The sequence below is a fragment of the Aricia agestis genome, chromosome 2, assembly GCF_905147365.1.
Source record: "Aricia agestis chromosome 2, ilAriAges1.1, whole genome shotgun sequence".
In the NCBI taxonomy this organism is placed as follows: domain Eukaryota; kingdom Metazoa; phylum Arthropoda; class Insecta; order Lepidoptera; family Lycaenidae; genus Aricia; species Aricia agestis.
The window spans coordinates 9,279,604-9,305,428 of record NC_056407.1 but is presented as its reverse complement, the minus strand read 5'-3'; the positions used below and the strand labels follow the sequence as shown (position 1 = coordinate 9,305,428).

Sequence of the window (25,825 nt, the reverse complement as noted above, 5' to 3'; positions counted from 1 at the left end):
GTACAAACAGAAATGGAAGGTAAATAACTTATTTTTATCAGGTGTTGTAAATATATTGATCAATTTATTTTAGTTTTATTGTAGAACGGGATATTACATGCTAGTCATGTATAACGCCAAAAAATGTATCTACTTTTTATAGCATTTTATAAACAAATAAACGTTGTTTAAGTGGTAGTTTTTGAATGAAATATCTGAATTCAACAAATCACTATCACTTTAGTCTTTTTAATGTCAATACGTAAAAAAGCGTAGATAATAATTAAAAGGTTGTTTTTTTGTTAATTTTTGTTAATACAGATTTTATACAGCACTTCCCACTACAGATAAAAGGTTAAAACCATCTGGCAACACTGCGTCATATATACGTCAGAAAATCTCTTCCGATGTCAACGTACCACTTTCTTCAACACAAAATCTTCCTGGTCGTTAATTTCGTTGCGGAGGTTGGTCATACAAAAAGGATTGGAAGAAAAAATATGCACTTGCAAGCCGTACAAAGGCGATATTATGTATGGAGCATGCAACTTTTTCTTGCAAAAACTGTGCTGAACTGAGCTCTAGTTCCTAAGATGTTCCTAAATATTTTTGTTATTTTTTCTTGGTTTATATGGTTACTTATATCGTGTTTCAAAATAGTTTTTTTTTTTTTTTTTTTCATAAGAACCAGTTTTTTTTGTTTTTTTTTTTAATTTATTTGAGAGTGGAAATTTTTTTGTTGAAAATACATAGTGACTTGCTTAGAGTTAAGTAAAATAACAAAAATGTTAAAATAATACAATTTTTTTATTTCCAATATGTTAAAATATAGTCTTATTATAATAAAAGATAATGAATTTAGCGCTCTTTCTTAAAAATCCGTGTTACATTTTTTTCACCACTCTCGCCGGGTTAATAACACCACCAACTTTAGAAATGTTTGTTTCATACCCGTGCGAAGCAGGGGCGGGCTGCTAGTTAGATATAAGAATAAATTATGTTGATGTGAGATTTTGCTGGTGTTGGCGTTATATATTTATAAAATGTTTAGGACTCCTGAAGTGTAAGTTTTTTATGTAATATCCTAAAACTAACACTGTACACGTAAAATACGTGACAAATAAAGCCACTTTCATTGAGGGGAAACCTCTGAAAAATGTAATTTCATCATAGTTTTACAGGTAAACATTTTATCTCCTCTCGGGCGTCACCCACCATACAGAAAAGCTACCCATGATGCCTATCGGTGACATCCGAACGGAAACGGTTAATTGATCCAGTCCGGTTCCTATCAAATTATTTAAGGTTGAATTTTTATGGTACATGCCTACAAGTTTTTTTTTCAAGTGAGTAATACAAACCAAGTCCACAAAACTAAATCTCTATGTCCTCCAAGAAGTCGGATGTAGCAGATTACAAAATAAGTAGTACCTTAAAGAACATATTTCCATACTAATATTATAATATAGAGACAAAACTCTTTCGCATATTTTATGAATGTGAAAGAGTTTTGTCTGTCTGTCTGTTTCATCTTCACGCCCAAACCACTGAAGGGATTTTGCTGAAATTTGGTATGGAGATACTTTGAGACCCGGGAAAGGACATAGGATACTTTTAATCCCGGAAAAAGGTACGGTTCCTGCGCGATAAACGAATTTTAGCGCAACGGCGTCATATAGTAGTAGTATAACAATATAATTAGTTCAAAATTGCCATACGAGCTAACAATATAAAATAAATATTATAATACTTAGAATCAATTAAGATGTTAAATCACCTTGATTATTCAACCAGATTGGCGTTCCTGTAACACCATTCCTACCGGCTTCTCTTAGCATTTTAAAATCTTATACAAATCACACCACTTCTACTTTTTCTACCAACACTCAATAGGCTAGCCTTAGCCTGGTAGGGTTTCTCTCTGGAGAAGAACCAACCTTAGTCAATATTGCATCGACATTCGACTATTACATTGTCATCTCAGACTTTGTCTTAATAAAAATCGTCATCGTTAAATTTCTTTGCCTATGCGAGTAAATAACTGATTAATCAAATGTCTGTACTATCAACAGCTATGGCGTAATATGTACTAAACAATGTATTTAATGCGATTAATCAGATGTCGTTATGGCTGAACTTCTTATATCTAGAGGATAATGATAATGTGACATTGATAACGTTAATTGGCTTCGTCGGCTGACAGTATTCAGTACTACGTTAGGTCGAGGTACAGGATGTAAACGAGCCAAGGTACCGTTGAAGAAATCGATTCGGGCAGATGACGGACCTTCACCATTTAGTCGGGTTGTGACAAGTTGATATCAGTCGTGATCTGTCGGATGGACTTGATATAATCCGAGCAAACTAAGTAGGTCTGCCACCGCCAATGGATCAATTTCTCTGACAGTACTTGTGTCACTTAAAAGACAAGTGTTCATATCCGCGCGCTAGCGTATTATTGTGGACTGGACAACATTCGGATAGTAAAAGTGAGCCAAATGGATGTGGAGACAGGAAAGGATGACTCCAGTGTAGATGAAGTTAATCTTATCATATTTACGTACATCAAGTGCAGGATCAACAACGTTTTAAGTGAGTATTTTTGATTTGACAGTCACATGTTTGTTTATGTTTTATATTCTGCCAAGATTTACTGCTGAAACATAAAAAATCGGCCGGGTGCGAGTCGGACACGCGCACAAAGGGTTCCGTATCATTAAGAGCAAAAATGAGCAAAACATTTTATTTTCTGTATGGAAGCAATTTGAACGAGATCTAGCCAGTACCGTAGTTATTTTTTATACGTCATAAATGGTAAACCTTAATTTAGCTTTCATTAAATCAATGTGAAATATAATAATAAATCAAAAACCTCATTTCATAAAAATAAACCTTATTGCTGCTGCGGAACCTCTCATGGGCTGCCCTGAAGATCTGCAAAGCATATCGGACCGTCTCCCTGAACTCTGCGCTGCTGTTGGCTGGGATACTCCCTCTTGATCTCAGAATACTCGAAGCATCGAGACTTTATGAGATCAAGAAGGGAGTGTCATACCCGGCAGTGAGGGACAGGGAGGAACGAATGGCTTCTGCGATTGAGGACCCACATCCGGCAGAGCAGGTAGAGCTGAAGTTCGGGATGGTAGACGAGGACAAAAACTTAATTGTTAACAACAAGCCCTGACACCGTTAGGGGGGATGAGTATAAAAAAAAACCTCTCATGGGCGAGTCCAACTCGCACTTGGCCGGTTTTACCCTTTGCGTACGGAACCCTAAAAATAATAAAAATCAAGTTGTTTATATTTTTATACAAAAAAATTAATGGTGAATTAGAATATTAATGTAAGTATTATATTCATCAATTATTGTTAAATTACCTAGCGGCTAGCACGTGTTTACTGTTCACTTCGATTTTTTTTAAATGTAATGTTTAAAATTATTATCTACCTGATAGTTGTGAGCACGAGTGACTCTTAACAAATAGTAATAAGAATTAAGATACGTAGAATATTAAATATACGCGATGGTTTACTACGTAACTAAAAAGAGTGAAATTATTATTTTTAACAAAAAATTAAAACCGACTTCCAAGGTAAAAACAATAATTACATCCTTATAATATGAACTAAAAAGTATTAAATAATGTTTCCTATCTAATAGTGCCTTTTTCCGAATTCGGCTAAACCTCAACTATTTCTGTACTCAATCTTCATAATTTTGAAGTCGGTGCCAGTTCCAAAAGTTTCAAATATTCTGTCAGAGAACTGAAGATTCAGCTATCTGGTACCGACTTCAAAATGATGAAGATTGAGTACAGAAATAGTTGAGGTTTAGCCTAATTCGGAAAAAGACACTATTAGCTAGGAAACATTATTTACTTTATACTTTTTAGTTCATATTATAGGGATGATTGTTTTACCTTGGAAGTCGGTTTAAATTTTTTGTTAAAAATAATATTTTTTTAATTCTCAAATCTCAAGGTCTGAAGTCTTTAAAGTTATAATAACATTAAGGGTTTATATAAAAATCCCCCAATTTGGTCGGGTGGGGGAGCAGTTAGTGAAAACAAGCGTATAAAAGTCTTGTAAATAATGATTACACATAATTAGATATGTATATTCTAATTTGTTCCTGGTAGATTATCATTTGTTGTCAATTACATTCGTAACCTATAACCCTGCGTCGTGTTCTTCTACTAGTCTTGTTCCGTGTTATTATTATAATATTACTAGCTGTCCCGGCAAACGTTTCTTTGCCATATAAAGTATTTTGCCCGTATTATTTTATTGAAGTGACTAAATGAGTATGTCGCCATGGCAACGTCCATCGCTGTCCCGTCGCACAAACAATGGTCACCGTCAGTCTCGAGTTGTAATAATTTCCGACCTATATCTATCTTACCCACATTGAGTAAAATTTATAACTGAATCAATTAATAACGTACTTTAATATAAATAATTTTTTACATAATAAACAATTTGGATTTACAAAGGGACGGTCTACTACAGACGCAGGCGTTGAATTGATCAGTAGTATTTTTAATGCCTGTGAGACGTCGCAGAATGCTCTAGGAGTTTTTTGCGATCTCTCAAAGGCTTTTGACTGCGTGCAACACAAAACATTGGTCAGGAAACTCTGTCACTATGGCATATAAGGCACAGCACTCACCCTCCTAAAATCGTACTTGTCAAACAGAACTCAGAGGGTTGAGAATTGAGATAAATGGTAAAAAATCTGCTGGTGCTGAAATTGAAATGGGGGTCCCACAGGGGTCTATTTTAGGACCCTTCCTATTTCTTATTTATATAAATGACCTGCCATTCTTAATCAAAGATAAACATGGGATAGTATTATTTGCTGATGATACATCGCTTACATTCAATATCAAACGGCTTAATGCGTGTTATGACGAAGTAAATAATGCTCTCTCAAAGATTGTACATTGTTTCAGCGTTAATAATCTTTTACTCAATAGTAAAAAAACCAAATGTATTAAATTCACACTGCCCAATGTAAGGCAAACGGAAACCAATGTGCTTTTAAATGGTGATACTATGGAACTAGTGGATACAGCTGTATTTTTAGGTATAACACTAGATTCCAAGCTTCAGTGGGGCCCTCATATTGCTGGGTTGGCCGACAGACTCAGTTCAGCAGCATATGCAGTAAGTAAGATAAGATAATTTTCTGATGAAACAACAGCACGTCTAGTGTATTTTAGTTACTTTCATAGTATTATGTCCTACGGCATTTTGCTGTGGGGCAATGCTGCAGATATAATTAATACAATTTGTGTGCTGCAGAAGCGAGCTGTTCGGGCAATCTATAAGCTAGCCCGTAATACTTCACTTAGAGAAAAATTTAAGGAAACTGGAATCTTAACTGTTGCTTCTCAATATGTCCTATCAAATGTATTATATGTTAAAAAGAATATATATGAATTCAAGAAAAAATGTGATACCCATGGGAGAAATACTCGTAATAAACATAAGCGTTTATACGTGGGAGAGCCATGCTTCAGCACGAATGGGCCGGCTCGACCGGAGAAATACCACGTTCTCACAGAAAACCGGCGTGAAACAGCGCTTGCGCTGTGTTTCGCCGAGTGAGTGAGTTTACCGGAGGCCCAATCCCCTACCCTATTCCCTTTCCTACCCTCCCCTATTCCCTTCCCTTCCCATCCCTACCCTCCCCTATTACCCTATTCCCTCTTCAAAGGCCGGCAACGCACCTGCAGCTCTTCTGATGCTGCGAGTGTCCATGGGCGACGGAAGTTGCTTTCCATCAGGTGACCCGTTTGCTCGTTTGCCCCCTTATTTCATAAAAAAAAAAAAGCTTGAAATTCCGGTTACTAGACTTACTAAAGTCAAAAATTCTTATAAAGGTCAATGTATACGCCTTTATAATAAAATCCCAGAAAACGTTCAAAATCTGTCAATTAATAAATTTAAAAAAGTTGTTAAAGAACGTTTGTGTACCAAAGCATACTATAAGGTTACTGATTTCATGAATGATAGTCAGTGATCGGAATAGGGTGAGTATATTTACCTACAGTTTAACGAACAGAGACGGAAATCGGAGACTTCTTTACGACAAAAAATTTTTTTACCGGTAAATTTACCGGAACTTTGATTATGCAACTTTTTAATAGCTAAATGCTTCAATAAATCTTAATTAATGTTAGAAAAAAAAATAACGTATATAAAAAAAATATTTTTTAATTAATAAAAAAAAATTGTTTGAACATTTCAATATAACATGACTATAATATATTAATGACTTTCTTGTCCTAAAACACATATTTATTATAAAGTATAAATAAATATAAATATTACACCTTATTACGGTTTTTTACGGTAACTGCACAATTACCAACACCGCGGATTTATACAAAATGTAATTCAATACTTAATAAAACGCGCTTACTATAAAAAAAAATTACCGGTCAATATGCTGAAACCTTAATGTGTAAATTTTTACATCGCATTTTTAAACATTCTTCTTTGGTACTGGGTACATTTCACACATGTTTTTTCAACTTTATTAAAAATGTTTTAGGATAAGAAAGTCCCTAATAATGACATTGTAATTTTCCATCTTTTTGGTAAAAGATGGCCCCGTGCGAGTTTCTTACGCCGGTTCGTCTCGCCGGGTTAGTTCCCGAACCGGTGGTAGGCCCCAGTAGCAACAACGTTCGGAAAACGTTTGAAAGAACTTATTCTGATTAAAAAATTTTGACTTCGACTTTGACTTTGACTTTACTATTTATTCAACAAATACACTTATCAATATAAAAAGTACCCAGTAGCCGATTCTCAGACCCACTGAATATGCATATAAAATTTGGTTAAAATCAGTAAAGCCGTTTCGGAGGAGTACGCGGCCTAACATTGTGACACGAGAATTTTATATATAAGACGAGCTTTAGCCTGCGGCTTCGCTCGCGTTAAGAAGTATTATTATATACAAACTTTCATCCCCTATTTTTACCCCTTGGAGGTAGAATCGATCAAAATCCTTTCATAGCGGATGCCTACGTCATAATGTGTATCTGCATGCTAAATTTCAGCCCGATCGGTCCAGTGGTTTGGGCTGTGCTATATACTTAGATTATATACTTTTTCTGCTACCAAGGTTTCTTAAATTTCTAATCGAAACACAAGTTTTATTGTAATTCTACGTTTATTTACCAAACATCGGTGTACGTATTGTACCTAGCTAGGGAAACTAATTAATTGTATCAAAAACACAATAATGAAATTTTAGTTTACAACGATTTAGTTAACAATAATAAGATATTTTAAATGATTAAATTGTATAAGCCTAGACACGTGTAACGTCGGCTTAGGCCGATATAATAATCTGAGACGCAAGGATTTTTTCAATACATTATTATATTAATAATATTAATAATTAGTAGATTAGGTTTTACTGTGTGATTTATATATCAAACTATTGACAAATAGTTATTTTTTGTGAATAAATCTTAGATTATTATTTATTGCCTAATTATTTTAAAGATAAAGTTATTAAATATATTTAATATCTATTGGTTTAAAGTAGAGATTAACTTCTTCGTAGGTCTATTTTCTTAAAACGGTTAAAATTTTACGCTTATTTTAAAACTTACAACATTATAATTGAACAAAAATTTTTTTTACAATAATGCAGTAAATTGAATATGGGTCTGATTTGAAAATTGAGTATGGGTACTGGGTCAACTGCTGACTGAGAGATATCTAAAGGTGCCCATATACGGGACAATTTGTCGTTTCGATCGATCGTCAAGAAAATCGTCCAATCGATCTTTTGAACGTAAAATCGTTTGCGAATTTGCTACACACGTACAATTTGTCGTTCGATTTTAACATCGAGGAGATAAATCGTTACGATAATTGTCCCGTGTATGGCCACCAAGGTGGCCAAGATCAATTTCAATTTCATCGCGAAAATAGTTTCCGTCTATAGCACGAAGTGGCGAGCAACATCTAGTCGTATTATACAACATGACGGGTCAGACATGTTCAATACGGAGAGTACTTTGTACTCGATTCTCATTATAATTATGTAATAAAATTAGGTACTTAATTTTTGTCCGAATTTCCCTTTAAATAAATGAATCATGGACACTACGTAAATTACGCGGCTAGGCAAGTACCTGCATACTACGCGGTCGGCGCGGCGCGGCGGCGTGCGCCACCAAAGAAACACCACGCCGCGCCGCGCCGCCGCGAACCATCCGCTACCCACCTACCCTTCCCGAGCGCGGTGTCTATGCGTTACGAGTTACGACGAGTATTGAACATAATATTGTGTCCACCAGTCACGCAGTATTTAAAACTACAATAAAACTATCAATTTAGTATAAAATTATGTGTATTTTTAGACAAGAGTCTATTATTATAATTTATTTAGAGTTTTTTTCCGCGGATATTCTAACGTTAGGAAACGTATGATAAGCTTATATCCTCTTGCTATCTATTGCTTACTGTCACATCCAAGGTTATAATTCAAATATTATTTTAAATAAATAAAGACTATAATAAGTACCTAATAACTAGTGTGTATAACCTAATAAGTAGTGACCAGACATAATTTAACAAAATATTTTTAGAATCTTGCCAGTAGGGCTACGCAGTAGACCAACAATTAAGACCTTTATGATATCTAGGTATACTAAACCATATAAATATATATAATAAATGCAAAAGTGTGTCTGCTTGTCTGTTACCTCTTCACGCATGAATTACTGAACAGGTTTAGATAGGTAGGTAGGTATAGAGCAGGGTTGGCCCCAACTTGACTAAATCTAAGATCTACTGTTTACCAACGAAACCCTGTGCGATCTAACAAGTTCATACTTCTCGAAATCTTAAATGAAACAGCATAGTTTAGCTTATTGGTCTGGTAGTCTGGTCTAATTATTTATACTAGAGATCGCCCAATGGTCGAAATTTGACCTTAGTTTCAACGACATTAGGACGTTTAATTTGTAAAAAAATAAGTTTACCGGAGGCCCAATCCCCTACCTTATTCCCTTCCCTACCCTCCCCTCCCCTATTCCCTTTCCTTCCCAACCCTACCATCCCCTATTACCCTATTCCCTCTTAAAAGGCCGGCAACGCACCTGCAGTTCTTCTGATGCTGCGAGTGTCCATGGGCAACGGAAGTTGCTTTCCATCAGGTGACCCGTTTGCTCGTTTGCCCCCTTATTTCATAAAAAAAAAAGAAATTTCCCTTTGCTAAATCTTCATCAGATCGCAGGTAAACATAAACAATTTTAGTTCTTGATGAACGATAAAATAATTACCTATGCGAAATGGTTATAAGTAGGTAATCATCTATGATTTATTTTGAAAGAAAGCGTCCAGCGTTTATGTAATCTTTACTCTTTTTGGACAAAAAGTGGTTTTTGAGCTGTTTGACATCACTAGCTATATCTATTCACCATAACTATTGATTGATTAATGATTAATGAAAAAAACTTGTCATAAAACCTTACGGTCGCATTCAGAGGGACTTTGAGGGGGAGGGGGTTTGAATCAAACCGTTTGATCGTCTTTGGGGCCCTTAATGATGATTAAACTTAAATTTAATGAATAGTTTGTCAGACAAAATGAGGCTTATGTCAAAATCTTCAATTAATTAAAGTCTTGCAGTTAGAAACCGGGCATGAAATGAAGAAATCTCGGCTCAAAACTATTTCAAAGTTCAAGACTTTTGTATAATTTGAGCGTTTAGCCATGTTTAGCAGCAGTGGCTTGTATGGCTCATATTATGTTCTATATGGATTTTGTTGTCATGTTCCTACGTGTTGTGAATATAAACACTCGCTTAGCAAGAGTAATGCCAAGTACTAAAGCTGGTCTAGAATGTAGAATAATATAAGAATGACTTGACCTTACATTTCAAACTTGATTTTAAAAACTATAGTCTATGATCATCTCATAGCTGATATAATAGATATTCAAAGATACTTTCACTGTCCAAAATTTCAATATTATACTTATCTGATATTATCTCTAACCAGCGACGAACTTAAGAACTTATAAAATTAAAAGAACTATTTTGCCAAAATAAAAAAAGAATTATAAATAATTACAGCTAAATTATTATTTGTAAAATAATTATATATTATGTTACTAGATGACACCCGCAACTCCGTTGCGCCAAAATTCGTTTATCGAGCGGGAACCGTACATTTTTTCGGGATAAAAACTATCCTATGTCCTTTCTCGGGACTCAAAGTATCTCCATGCCAAATTTCAGCAAAATCGGTTCAGCGCATCGAGCGTGAAGAGTAAATTGAATAGTACATTTTTTCAAAGTAGGTACAAACAACGCCTTTTGGAATTTGCTAAAATTACTTATATGCACAAACATTTTTGGCTTACATAAGCGATAATTTGTCAGGCAAATACGCAAATAAAGTCAAAGGTCTTATGGTAATAATATTATGTCTTGTTATGGAGTTGTTAAAATTTGTTACATCACCATGTATAAATATTAACAACAGGTACAAGACGGTTTTTTGACCGGTCTTCCTCGCGACAAGGTTACTCCGAACACAAAAGGACTGTTGTAGTACCATAAAAGATACTGACTCAACTTACAAAAACGTTATGTATGATATTATGTAATTACTAATTATGTACCTCATCAATATACGTGCCGAGCATACACAAGCCACAGCCTTTTTTTGCGCACAGGAAACCCTTGGGTACCCCGGGTTGGGGGTGTGCCTCAGTTAAGCTGAAGCACCCTGAGACTCCCGGCGAGAGACGCCGGGATTACCCACTAAAACCACCTGCGGTTTGCCTTCAGCCGTACATGAAGGGATGTCCTGGATCTGTCTAACACAGGACTCCCTCCACGACCGGCCGGTCCATCGCTCTCGAGCATGCAGCGAACCATGATCGAGACCGAGAGGTCCCGCCCAAGCACCGCCATGAGGGTGTGCTGGGCCGTGTCATCCGCAACACAAGCCACAGCCTAGTTTAATCTAAGCTAATGCTATTCAACGTGAGACTCTAACTCTAATCTAAGGCTGATTTAATAAATTGGCTTAATAGACCGCAGCAAAGGATAAAGACTTTTTATTGCAGTAAAGCAGCATCAGAAGAGCTGCAGGTGCGTTGCCAGCCTTTTAAGAGGCAATAAGGGAGGGGATAAAAAATATCTAACATATTATAAGGTCATCCAATACGAGTTTTCATTTTAAATAACAACTTATTTAAGTAATAATTATTTAAGTCAGATATAATAATTGTTAGAAGAGACTATGCCGATTAAGCCCAGCCGCACATTGTCCGAAATTTCTGATCCGAAACATATCTAACACAAAAAAATATCTAACACCTTAAAACTTATATTATTATTATTATTATTATTATTAATACCTAAACATACTGCGTCGAATCAAGTTTTTAAAAAATACCTGCTCTATAGGTACTGCGTGAAATTTTAATGTTTGTTTTCCCACAGTAAAATGATTCTATCTTAGTAGTACGATAGACTTGGGAAGTTTTTTTTTTTTTTGTATTCAAATCATAAATAAAATTCGGCCGGGTTATAGCCGCTCGCGCCTATCGGCATAAAGTTGCCATAGTACCTACGTGATACATAATATTTTTCATTTTCAAATTCAAATGCCTTTATTGCTAGAATGTTGTTGATATAAAGGTCTTATTAACTACTTATAGTTTTAACATTCTGCCACAACAATGGCGCGCAATTGAATTAAACTTACTTATATAAAATTAATTAATTAGTCGTTCTCTTACAAAAAAAATTATCTATTCTAATATAATTATAATTGGGAAGAGTTTGTTTGTTTGTTTGTTTGAACGCGCTAATCTCAGGAACTACTGGTCCGATTTGAAAAATTCTTTCAGTGTTAGATAGCCCATTTATCGAGGCAGGCTATAATAAATATATAGGCTATATTTTATCACGCTAATACTAATATGAGCAAAGAAATAGAGGAAAGTGTGGAAAAAACGGGGGAAATTATTTGAAAGGATTTGAACGCGCTAATCTCAGGAACTACTGGTCCGATTTGAATAATTCTTTCAGTGTATTTATCGAGAAAGGCTATAGGCTATAATTTATCACGCTAAGACTAATAAGAGCGAAGAAATAGAGGAAAATGTTGAAAAAAACGAGGGAAATTATTTGAAAGGGCTTATCTCACGAACTACTGGAGCAATTTTTCTGTTACTTATTTGGCACAGATAAGAACTAGACCACGTGAAGGATCAAAAGCTATTTTTTGTGGACTAATTTGTACAACTATAAACTAAAGTCCACGCGGACGAAGTCGCGGGCAACAGCTAGTATACCTATAATTTGCCAATTAAAGAAATATAATATAAGCTTTATATAAATTTTAAACTCAAATAACTACTTATGCAATAGTGTAACGGATGTGACGTCAGTCAGCATTTCCTGCCGCCATAATTGCCATTTCCTCCACCCACCAAGCCAGCAATCAGCCACCGCCGGTGGGGATGGAGCTATATAAGTGCCAGCCATGCCAGAATTGATTCATTCTTGTACATTGAGTGTTTAAGTGGAAACTCTGTCCAATTTTGATTTCATTGTTAAATGTTGTAAAAATAAATACTGTGTGAAAACTCTGTATAACTTTTATTTGAGCTGTTTCAAATAATATAATTAGATTATTTAGAAAATAAGTACTTTTGTTATTATTTATGTCAAAAGAGATTTTAATAATATATACATGTCCATTGTATTATTTTTCTTTAAATATCATATTATATTCATTCATTGTGTAATAAATGTTTTCATACAAAGTAATTATTTGTTTTTTATTTAAATCTACAACTTTTTTGCTAGCCCTATATGGACATAAGCCCAACAGTCATAAAAAATAATTACTTGGGACCAATCGCCCGATAAAAAAAATGTTAAAAATTCGTATCTGGTGATTGGGCCCACTGGGCCCAAAAACCTTGGTTGGGACGAAACACCAGAGTACTCGATCGGATGGCAGTTCATATGTTTCTGATCAGAAATTTCGGACAATGTGCGGCCGGGCTAAAAACGGTCAGTCTAAGATCAGCTGAGCCCCAGAGACAAGAATTGAAAAAAAATATGTTAAAGTCAATATTTTTTCACAAAATATAGGTAGTAGTCCTAATGTCGTTGAAAGTAAGGTCGAATTTCGACCATTAAGCGATCTCTAGTAAATTTAAATTCCTATACAGAAGGCATTCTTTTTTTGAAAACGTCTAGCATTTGTGTTGGTACTTGGTTGGTACCACTGACCTCCATTATACAAGTACGCTGGACTGATGATACCCTTTGAAATGACAGTTATTTTTTGTGCCTATTTGAAGCGGAATCAGCTCCCCCATTATTAGGGATAGGAACTAAATTTGACGTAAAAATGACGTTTGAAAGTCGCCATCATGTCGCCATATTGGCGCTGATAGCAGTAGTGGGAGTACTTGGAACTAATACTAGTGATGTACAACTGTTTTTTCTATTATCGATGAAATGTTTCCAGATTCAGATAATGTCGACCATTAGGACAAAAATATTAAATTGAATAATACAGACGCTACATATATGTATTAAAGATAACAGATTTCCTCTCCGTAATTTAGATAGGCGTAATAAATTAACAACGATTTCATTCGTAGATAACGTGAAGTTGCAGTACCTATCTATAATCCATTTATTTTTAGCAGTTAGCACTACGAAAAACTAAAAACAAAACTGAAGATAAGCTTCTAACGAAAACTTTGTTGTATTGTATTTTCTAATTTCATTTCTAATATTATCAAAGTAGTACACTGTAGTGTATCGTATTAAAGCTGAACAAAGCTGAATAAGTGTTCTGTGTGATTAGACCTTAACTAATCTCATCATATTATATTATAAAGCGGAAGTTTGTTTGTTTGAACGCTCTAATCTCAGGAACTGCTGGTCCAATTTGAACAATCATTTCAGTGTTAGACAGCCCATTTTATATATTTTATCACGCTGGTCTCAGCGTGATAAAATATATAATTTTCCTCTATTTCTTAGCTCCTATTAGTCTTAATAGGAGCTAAGAAAATAGAGGAAAATGTGGAAAAAGCGGGGGAATGTATAACGTGAAGGATTATATAGGCTATTTTTTGTGGACCAATTTGTCTGTGAAGATATTTACGTGGGAGAAGCCACGCGGAAAGTCTAGTAATAATATAAAAGTTCCTTATTTATTTATGGATCTAGCAAGCCGATTTTTATCGATTTACTTTATCTCATTTGATTTTCGCCATTTTGGCGCTGATTGCAGAAGTGCGAGGGAAATTAACTAATTGGATAATGCGATCCATAAATAAATATGGAACGTTTGAATACATTTTTTTATTGGGGTGGAGTAGGTAAGGTATTTATAAATAATAAAAATATATGTGCGATACTTTAACATTATATTTTATTAGTTACCGTTACACAGTTACAGTCGTACATAATTTTTCCAAACATAATCACGATCAAATGGTAGTTTTGCGCCTTGTATTTTCACAGAGAACGTTTGTACACTTCAAATAGTAACGGCAAGCGGTAGTAGCAATTTTCGGACGCCAACCAGGCTTTTTAATTTTTTTCAACCATAATTCCAGTCTTCCTTCGTCAGACGGAAACCTGTCAGTTATTTTAAGAGCTTAATATGTATTTGATAATAAAAATCGGTTATCGGAGATTTCAATACAATTATTATAGATATCGATAAGTTTTATCGACAGAAAACTTTAGCACTATTGAATTTTATTGTTTATCAAAAATCGGTAAAACAAAGGTAAATATGTGGTGAATACGGTATAATAAGATTAGTGCCACATTTTTAAGTCCCTATATTATCAATAAAAATTTAAAATATCGTGGAAATGAGCTGTTAAAATCATTTACTTGTGAAATGTAACCCCACATCCCTTTTTGTACCGTGTTCGGTGTTTTACATAACATACACCCTTTCATAGTTTAACTATGAACTACCACCACATATATATATATATATATATATATATATATATATATATATATATATATATATATATATATATATATATATATATATATATATATATATATATATATATATATATATATATATATATATATATATATATATATATATATATATATATATATATATATATATATATAATATATATATTACTTAATCGCGTAAAATCTTTTAAAACACTTTAAAGCCTTGTCAAGCTGTACCATCTATCCATATATTGTATTCTATATTATATAGTGCACCCTCTATCCATACAATACAACATACGAACGCACACGCACTCAGCTTTTGATAAACCGCAAGTAAACGGGATTCAAACAAACATTCACTTGTCAGTGGTTACAGAGCTGGCATCAGCAGCAGTCGTGTGTGAGTTAAACTTTGTTGTTATAACATCGGATTAATTACAAACGCTGTGATGAGTGTTATAGAAATAGGCGATATAAGAAAACCCGCGTGCGATGCCACCGTCTTCGTAGATCTGACTTTGAAACTGCCTGGTAAATATTATTTAATACTCATTATTCATTAAGATAATAATTATTTGATAATGGTTTGTGATTGTTACATTCGTGATAATATTACGGAGTGATACTAAATATAATCTCAAATAAACGGCTGTGTGAGATACAATAATATTATAGCAAATACATTTGTTAAATCATTAAATCGTTTTATCGTAACAAACCCCCTATATACTAAATTTCATGAAAATCGTTGGAGCCGAGATTCCAATTATATATATACAAGAATTGCTCGTTTAAAGATATAAGATATGTTATATAGTTTATTTTATTAAGTTAATAACATAACAGTATCATTTAAATTCAATTATTTAATGAAAAAACTTACTTACGTACCTAAAGTTTTGTTTTATACTATTATAAGGAAAATGCTATTACTTACGTTCTACTTACGTACTTAGCTTTTCACAGTCAAGTAACTTTTTAATAACATGTAAGTTGTAAACTGTTGTAAACATTGTCCTTTGCACACGTTGCTTACTCAAAGAGAATATTATACAAAACAGATATTAAAATTACTGGGAATATGTTGTAAGTACTACTTATTTTTTGAATGTTCACGGAAATCAAAGCTTTAATTACTTAGAACTGTTGTCATTAAAAATATATTATCTATAGATGCAAAAACTTTATTTTATAATGGTAATAATTTTATTGCAAAATTTAAATATTCAAATAGATGCATTTTTTCTTATAAGTATTCAAAATTTGCATGAAAAACAACTTCAAAAATTCTGAGATTTTTTGCCTCCTCGTTTGAATGTCAGTGACCCTTAGAACAACAAGGTTATCAGCGACCACAAGAACAATTACATAAATTTAAATCAAAGTATAAATATTACAAAACTTTAGGAATCGTAGAACATTACAACACACTTGATACAAGATATCTGTCACTGCAGATGTTCAAATAAAGATCCTGTCACAAGGAAAATAATTTTGAACAAACTGCAAGAGCATAATTATTGCGACCCCGTTGAACTCCTTTGTACGCACCATACAAAAAAACTCGGCTTTGCAAATTGTTATTGACATTTAAACTAATCTATGTCCTTTTCCAGTACTAAAAATCTCCATACCGTTTATTTTCTTACATTCTCTTACATGCCGTGTTTAAGACGTATTCTAGGTATATTTTTCCATTATAACCAATATAATATTATGTCCTTCGTCCGAGCTGAAAATTTCATTTTCTTTTATTTTTTTCGGGTCAGAGGAAGAGGTACCAAACATTTAACAGACAGACAGATATAAACTTTTGCATATTTTGTAGTGGTTATAATGTAAATGTAATCTGATTAGGAATGCCGAATGACGGCAAACTGTTATTTTGATACAACCCAATTTGTTAATTTAGACCGAAATTTTTCAAGGAAACGAATAGTAATCTCTATGTAAATTATAGCTACGTAACAGGCTACACTATTATAGTAAGCCAGGATTAATCTCAGCTCTGTATTTATAAATACGCGTAAAGGCCGTGGCCTAGAGGTGGCAGTTTTCATACATGGGGCGGCAGAAAAAATTACCTCCTCCTTTTTTTTATGAAATAAGGGGGCAAACGAGCCAACGGGTCACCTGATGGAAAGCAACTTTCGTCGCCCATGGACACTCGCAGCATCAAAAGAGCTGCAAGTGCGTTGCCGGCCTTTTAAGAGGGAACAGGGGAGGGTAAGGATGGCAAGGGAAGGGAATAGGGGAAGGTAGGGAAAGGAATAGGGTAGGGGATTGGGCCTCCGGTAAACTCACTCACTCGGCGAAACACAGCGCAAGCGCTGTTTCACGCCGGTTTTTTGTGAGAACGTGGTATTTCTCCGGTCGAGCCGCCCATTCGTGCCGAAGCATGGCTCTCCTTTTTGGAAGTCGGTCAAAAAGGTGGACGTTGGATGTCCGGATTATACGTTCCAACTTCCAATAATGTCTTAGGTGGGAACCCTATCTACGATAGTGCTGCGTATACCAAACAGCTTTCTCTTTGCCCTGCAAAATAACCCAATCGAGAAAGACAACTCACTAATGACTAATGACCTATTATAATCTTAGCACGTTGTGTTTTCAATAATTCTGTGTCAAATATCAGCCTTATCAGCATACTATTATTTGACCTTAGCCGAATTTACTATTCTTATATATTTCTGCTTTTGATTTCGACATAATATATTGTAGTAACACGTCGGTATTGTTAATATTTTGTTCCTAGGCTCTACTCTTGATTTATTAACTTTACTAATTAACTTAACTCTTGATTTACTCTTGATTTATTAATATTAAAAACTACTTAATAAAATTTATTAAGTAGTTTTAAAATTAATTTAATATAAAAACCTAAATAAAGTTACCCCTCGCTTATTATATCAGGCGTCTATTTTTAACCGACTTCAAAAAAAGGAGGTTATCATTTCGACCAATATGTAGGTAATATTTCCAGAACTGCCCAGTTTAAGGAATACTGCAATTTTCATTGAAATCGGTTCAGTAGTTTTTGAAATAGTGAATTTTAATTCTCAATTAAGTGCATTTTTAAGTCAGTTTTATCGCTTATTGTTATAAAAACGAGGAACTAAAGAAATAAAATAAAACTTAATTTTATATCTCGAGTGGTGCACAAGTGGGCCTCAGTTAGAATCACCAAAATCGGCCCAGCACCTGAACTTTTGAAAGTATTTCGTAAACAATAGTGTAGGGGAGGGGAAGAGGGGATTTCGCGACCTGCTCGAGCGTGTCAGTTAAGCTTGTATAGACTTCCGACATGTGTCTAGTTATCATGGTATAGAAATCAGATTTCACACGTGGTGGATTTAGAAAAAGCTATTTTGAAGTATTGAAATATTATCGGATTGGTCAGATTAAGATAGGTGATGTTTAGCATACCCCAATGAAGCTTCCATATAAAGCACTGACGATTTAAAGGTAAGGTAAGCCTGTAGAGACATTTTAAAATATAGAAAAGTAAAGCTTCATATTTTCCTAACTAAGCTTTGCAGATATTTTATGTTGCACTCAACTAAATAATTTAGTCCTTATTGTCTAAAATATTGTTATAATTTACCTAAAAAGGCAATTTTCTAAATATATATTTTCTTTTTCATAACTTAAAAATGGCTATCGTTTCTGTACCCACCGCTACATTAAAAAAACGCTCTTATTTTTTTTATTAGTCTTACATAATCTAAAAAATCTACTAGGTCTGCATAACGCTCGAGTAACCTTCATGTGGTTAGCACTCTCCCCTCTACTAATACGAGTATGACACATTCACAGTTTAGTCAGTATCTTGTAACCAACAAAAATAAAGTCGTACTTTATTCTTGTTGGTTATTTATATCATAATCTATCGTACGAAACTTCGTGCTATGAGACGATACCATTGGACGATACATGCAGATTGTCCAATGGTATCGTTTTAAGCACGAATGCGTAATGTGCGGCCGCGGTATAATGAAAACACGTTTTATAAAAATCGGCCAAGTGCAAGTCGGACTTGCGTACGAAGGGTTATAGAGCGAAGTCCAGCTATAGCGGTTCTTGAGATACAGCCTCGAGACAGACGGACAGACATCGAAGTCTCAGTAATAGGGTCCCGTTTTTACCCTTTGGCTACGGAACCCTCTAAATATGGTAGGTACAAAAAGTTTAAATTTATCATTCTCTATTTAAAATCGGAAGAAATAAAACTTACATAAGTATTACTTAATCATACATAAATTATTGACAGTCGAAAACAAGAATGTTTTAGCTACTTTGTCATTATTCAACTTATTATTCGATATTGTTAAAAACCAGCTAAGTGCGAATTAATATTATGACATACGATTCGTTCCGGTGTTCCGTACAATAAACATCTACACTATTCACTAATCCATGCTATCAGTTTTACTTACTATAACATTATATCGAAGATCAACGGTTTTTTTTATTTTTTATCTATAATATAACTACGGAACCCTAAAAATGAGTCGCTGAATGTGTTGCTAAGCGCAAAACTCGAGAACGGCTGAACGGATTGGGCTGATTTTAACCTTAAAATATTCGTAGAAGTCCAGGGAAGGTTTTAAAGTGACCTGTGACACGAAGTTCACCGGGACAGCTAGTTTATTAATAAATGTATAAAATAAATTAACAAAGATTGCTGGTACAATTACATAAGCTTAAAGAAACTTTAAATAACTGTATGGAAATTAAGTTGAATGTTTATTTTAATTTTATTCTAGGGGTTTTAGAATAGATCAACAGGAACATAAAATTATTTGTAACTATTGTGGTTTGAATAATAATATGTAAAAAATATCCGTCTGTCTGTGAGGATATAAAGAACCCTTAACGCAAAAACTTATCATCAATAACGATCAAATTGATTTTTGAAATTGAATGATTATTGTCATGAGTTACATTACACAAAAATATTTTGATCATAAACTGTAAAGATATTTTTGTTATTTACTAAGTACCATTTTACTAATTAATATCAATTTAACTTGTTGGACAGAAATAATCCGAGATCAGTGTATTTTAAAAATATTTAACACAAAAACAGTTAACACAGTTGTGTTAAATATTTTTTATCTCGGGTTATTTTTGTCCAACAAGTTTAATGGAAGGTTTGCACCTTATAGTTATATGGGAGGTGGTATTTTGAAAAGTAATTTGACACCGAGCGAAAATCGTAACAATAATAGTATTCCACCTATACATAGGAGTTTTGATCGTCAGCTGCTTTAGAACGGGTTGAACAAAAATTGAGAGTATGAAAATTTAATGGATGATTATTGAAGTCATGTTTAACCAAAAAATCACCGTCATTCAGCCGTTGCAGACGGGGGATTCCACGACAGTCGCGCTACTGAATATGTAAAAAAAATTTATATAAAGTCACTTTTTACCGTACAAAATTTATACGCGGGAGAAAATTTTAGACGTGGGAGAGCCATGCTTCGGCACGAATGGGCCGGCTCGCCCGGATAAATACCACGTTCTCACAGAAAACCGGCGTGAAACAGCGCTTGCGCTGTGTTTCGCCGAGTGAGTGAGTTTACCGGAGGCCCAATCCCCTAACCCCTACCCTATTCCCTTCCCTACCCTCAACTATTCCCTTCCCTTCCCTACCCTCCCGTATTACCCTATTCCCCTTAAAAGGCCGGCAACGCACCTGCGAGTTGCAGGTTGCTTCTGATGCTGCGAGTGTCCATGGGCGACGGAAGTTGCTTTCCATCAGGTGACCCGTTTGCTCGTTTGCCCCCTTATTTCATAAAAAAAAAAAACAGGTTAATGTTTCTACTTTGTGCATAATAAAGAAAACCGTCAGTCGTTGTAATGGCGGTGGGAAAGCCGTCAACTAACGATATAACCAATATACCATACTTCGCGCTTAATGTATTTGAGGGCGTCGCGTACTCACTTTGGCACATGAACTGAAAATATTTCCACCTACAATTTACAAACATTCAGCTGACGGCGATTTTCGATTAATTAACAATATTCGTTTAAATTGTCTCGTATAGCAATTTCATTTATTTAAATTTATATAAAAAATATAAAAACAGACGAACATAATATAACCTCCTCCTTTTAGGAAGTCGGTTAAAAATACGTGTGACACTCAGGGACTGCCGCGGTAAAGCTATTGTGGCCGCGCTCAAAGCCCGCAATAAAAGCAACTGCATTTTTGTTACAGGTAAAAATGTATTCGCGGGAAAGAAGGACGATGAATCTCAGTACCTTCTCAAGGGGGCGTGCGGAGCGATCAGGCCGGGGCGGCTGGCCTTCATCCTGGGGCCGTCGGGCGCCGGCAAGACCACACTCTTGAGCATACTCTCAGGGCGCAAGTAGGTAAATTGACTATTCAGTTATGGTTCCAGGCTCGGAGGAGTAGAAAGTGGTAAATCATCACTTACTTTTATGGCTTTTTAATGACTTAACGCGACTTCTATAAAGCTCTTCTGATGTCTATGTACTATCGAGGAAATTGATTCCTAGGCAGTTGACGTACCTATGTCAGTTGATCGGCTTTATAATATGCCAATTCAATGTTAGTTGTGATCGGTCTGATGGGTTTGAGTAACGCGACCAAATTATACTTAATAGTAATTTGGTCGCGTTACATAAAACGTTTCCCAAGCAGAACAAACACAATTAGCCGTATTTTAAACATAATTATAAAACTATTTTTATATTCTTCGTGTACAACATATTTTACTTTAAATATTTATTTAATTATATATGTACTTATAAATATAGGGAGATAACTGATAAAAAGCAATTCAAAATCGCAATAAAGTTGCGATAAAATTAACCAGCCTCATGCAATCTTGAGTCTCGACAGTCTATATTATACTTAACCAGTTTGTACATCCCTGACCCATGATGGCTTTACCTTGGGAAGGTACACTATTACACAGTACTCGCTATTGTGTCTCTTTAATCTCTTTAATAACACTAGCTATTTGACCGAGCTTTGCTCGGTATTCGATGAAAATGACATTTTCTACAAATGATTCCTAGCTAGATCGCCCCCGAAACCCCCTATATATATATATATATATATATATATATATATATATATATAACTGCGAATTCGCATCGCATCGCAAATATCTGCGACAAAATAGTAACGATAGCTGCAGCCGTGGGTGCCAAAAAAAAACAAATTTTAAATAATAGTTTATTAATTATAACTTTTACATTAATTAAAATTAAAATTACTAATTACGAATTACAAACCAAGAGTGATTCCCTACTGAAGTGAAGTAAAAGAATGAGGTCCTCCGCTGGTCGCACGATGGTGGTGGCCGCTTCTGCTGACTTGGATATTCCCTCGAATTGATGTTGAAATCTTGCACCGTGTGCGGTACAGCGCGGTAAAGCTGTGTGCACACTTGGGTTTCTGAATATTAATATAAAGGTGTGGATACACTTATATTGAGGTGTATCGAGGTGTATCGTAGTTAGGATGGTGTAACACCTCCCCCCGTAGAACAGCGCCTGTTGAAGACTGTTGTCGTAAACTGCGCTGGGGGATGATCAGGATCTATTCTTCTAGGTCGAGCGTAGACAGCTGGCATCTCTATCTTGCTATTGTCATTCGGTTTTGATGTTTCAGCCAAGGATCTGGTATATCTCTTCCATAAGTACACGCTAGTGAGGGCGCATGCACTTAGTTTAGTGTTACACAGGCTTACTGAGTTTAGTGTAAGAGTAGCCTGTGAGTCTTCTTCAGTAGTCGTGTAGTTGGGCATATTCAGTAGCTTGAGCGCCTGGCCTTTTAGACGATCCTTGGAGTTCGAAATGGTAAATTCTGGTGCCTCCATAAAACATTGCTTAGGGATGATGACAAGATAGCTGCCTTGGAGAGTCTCGTACTGGTGACGTTCGCAGAACATGGGGACTTTTGTTGGCTCAGGAAAACTGACAGTGTAGTGCTTCTCATCCAATTCTTCAAATGCTGCATGGCTCAGGGTAACAGTGATGGGCTTGCACGAAGGGCTTCGCTCCTGGGTTGATATTAGTCGCTGCACGCAGTCCTCTGGCTGGTTGAGAGGGTTCGGCTGTTCCTTACATATATGCCACTTGTTGGCCTTCGGGCATTCTGCCTCTATGTACCTGAATTCTTTCTCATGGATAACTAGGAATGGAAAGGTGGGTTTGAGGATCTCATGGTGCTTATTAGGAACTATAGATAACTTATATAAATTAAATATCTTAGCTAGAAATATTGGAAATCTAAAAACTAAAACTATTTCATTACCCACATAAAATGAGCCTACTGTAATTATATCATAGTATTCTCTTACATCTAAATTAATAATACGCTCACTGCCGTACAATGATGACAGTTTGCTTAAAATAGAGCGTATGTTTCCTAAATCTAAAGCCGAATGATGTAAAGTGAAAGTCTTGATAAATGCTAAAATGTTCTGCAACTTAATTATTTCCTGTGAAATGGAATCTACATTGTCACTCAATATTAAGAGTATTTGAGTGAGACGAGTATATTTCACTAAACTGAAATTCTGCTTTACATTGTTATCATTAATTTTATTAACCATGTTCATCATTTTATTCTGATTTTCTTTAATAATTTCTATAATTTTTGAATACTGAACTGTCCAATTCATATGATAAGCTAATATGACTGTTTAATTCATTTATCAAATTATTTTCGTTTTCCTGCAAATTTTTAATAGCTTCATTGTAATGAATAGCATCAGTATAATCTAAGTTACCAGTGACACTTTTGATTACTGAGCCAAGACCATCAATAAGGCCTCTTTTCGCACGGTTGGACACAAATGTCTCTAGCTGATTTAAAACACCAGTAAGCTTATTTTTAAGGTATGCTATATGAGGTTCTAGGAAAAATTTAGTTTTATTCTGAAATTCTTGAGTAAAGGAATCTAATTGAATATCGATAGACTTAATTTGGTACTCTAATTCTTTAAGGTTAATTTTATTTAAAAAGGTATGATGATGGGAAATGATCCTAGTGGATCCTAATTTAAAAGGTAAAATTCCAGGTCCGTCGTTTAGGCTTTCAAGTTTTATCTCTTGTGCTCGGACGACGCTCAGGAGAAGAAAGAGGATCAGCAGTTTCCTGTAACAATTATTATTATATCAATAAGCACACTAGCAGCTTTTTTTTTTTATGAAATAAGGGGGCAAACGAGCAAATGGGTCACCTGATGGAAAGCAACTTCCGTCGCCCATGGACACTCGCAGCATCAGAAGAGCTGCATGTGCGTTGCCGGCCTTTTAAGAGGGAATAGGGTAATAGGGGAAGGTAGGGAAGGGAAGGGAATAGGGGAGGGTAGGAAAGGGAATAGGGTAGGGGATTGGGCCTCCGGTAAACTCACTCACTCGGCGAAACACAGCGCAAGCGCTGTTTCACGCCGGTTTTCTGTGAGAACGTGGTATTTATCCGGTCGAGCCGGCCCATTCGTGCCGAAGCATGGCTCTCCCACGTATAAAGCTTATAAGCTGATGCGTGTGTATCATACGATTTAAAGTTTGTCCCGTCTGTTCTTTAGAGAATTTACTGTAGGTGCCATTATTACATTTTCAGGCAGCTTGTTCCACTCAGAAACTACTCTATTAGGTAAGAAGTGTTTTAGGGGATTGCTCTTATGTGGTATTCTCCATAGCTTCAGTGGATGTCCCCGAAGATGATGTTTTCATTTAAGACGAACAAATTCTCAATTCCATCGACATTGTAGTAACCAGTAAGTATTTTGAATGTTTCTATAAGGCTGCCTCTCATCCTACGCTCTTCCAATGTGGTAAGTCCGAGATACTTTAATCGTTCTTCATACTCTAGGTTTCTAATGCCTCTGACCAACTTTGTAGCTCGTCTCTGAACTTTTTCGAATAGTTGGATATCTTTTTTAAAGTATGGATTCCAAACCACAAACCCATACTCCAATAGAGGTCGAATGTAAGTTTTGAATAACAACAAGAATGTTTGGTGACAATGGTGCGGCCCTTAATGTCGCCTACAACGGTAAGTACTATTTGTCTAGAAAAATTTTTTAACACTAGAAAGACCGGAGCAGTCAAATAACCGCATTTTCATTTTTAATTTGCGATATTTTCGTTACCGATGCGTGAAATTCGTTTTCCTCTCGTGACATTTAATAATTTTCGATAGTTTGAATTGAGATAACGTGTTTTTAATGATTGCTCAATAATTATAAGTTTTAAATAATAACCTACCTAGAAAGGCCGCAGCGGTCAATTGACCGCTTGAATAAAATTTCTAAAGAAAGTGGGTTTTTCTTGCAAGTTTTATTTTTCTTTTAATTTTTTTATTATTATTATGTTTTGTTTGTGTATTTTATTTGAAATTTGATTTAAAATTTATAAAAGACTTGACTGAAATAGACTTGTCAATGAGCCATAGGACAAAAGTGGGATAAATACTTTTATTTACATAAATAGTCTAAAAATTCACATTTTTATATGTGAAAATAATGGTAATATATTTATAAATATAGTATGTGCACAAATAAAACCTTTTGACTTGCCTGTTTTGATATTGTAACGTATTTCAAGTTTTTTGCCTAATGAAACCCTGTTTTTTGAAAATTATCAACGTTACTACAAAAACCTGTGTCAATTTTCATAGTATTGTTGCCTGAGTTGACCTAACACAGCCAGGGTTTATTAGTAGTTCGAATTTCAATAAAATATTTATACTGAGTTAATTTAATTTTTTGTTTTACCTACACAAACGAAGCAAATAACAAACTAAAGGTTGCGAAATTGTAGTTATATGAAAATATGATAAAAAAT

General features: G+C 34.9%; 1 protein-coding gene across 2 annotated transcripts in view; it reads left to right on the top strand.

The window, feature by feature from the left end:
* The first annotated feature begins 2,198 nt into the window (after positions 1-2,198).
* The window catches only part of LOC121738475 (ATP-binding cassette sub-family G member 1-like), a 37,324-nt gene continuing 13,697 nt past the window's right edge, over positions 2,199-25,825 (top strand). Inside the window, exons 1-2 of one of the 2 annotated variants that reach the window (XM_042130543.1) lie at positions 2,199-2,571; positions 21,216-21,366. In XM_042130543.1, the coding sequence (XP_041986477.1) occupies positions 2,478-2,571; positions 21,216-21,366 (245 nt within the window). In that variant the 5' untranslated portion in view covers positions 2,199-2,477. Of the gene's footprint in view, positions 2,572-15,361; positions 15,521-21,215; positions 21,367-25,825 lie in introns of those variants that run through there. The other variant, XM_042130550.1, reaches the window with a different exon arrangement.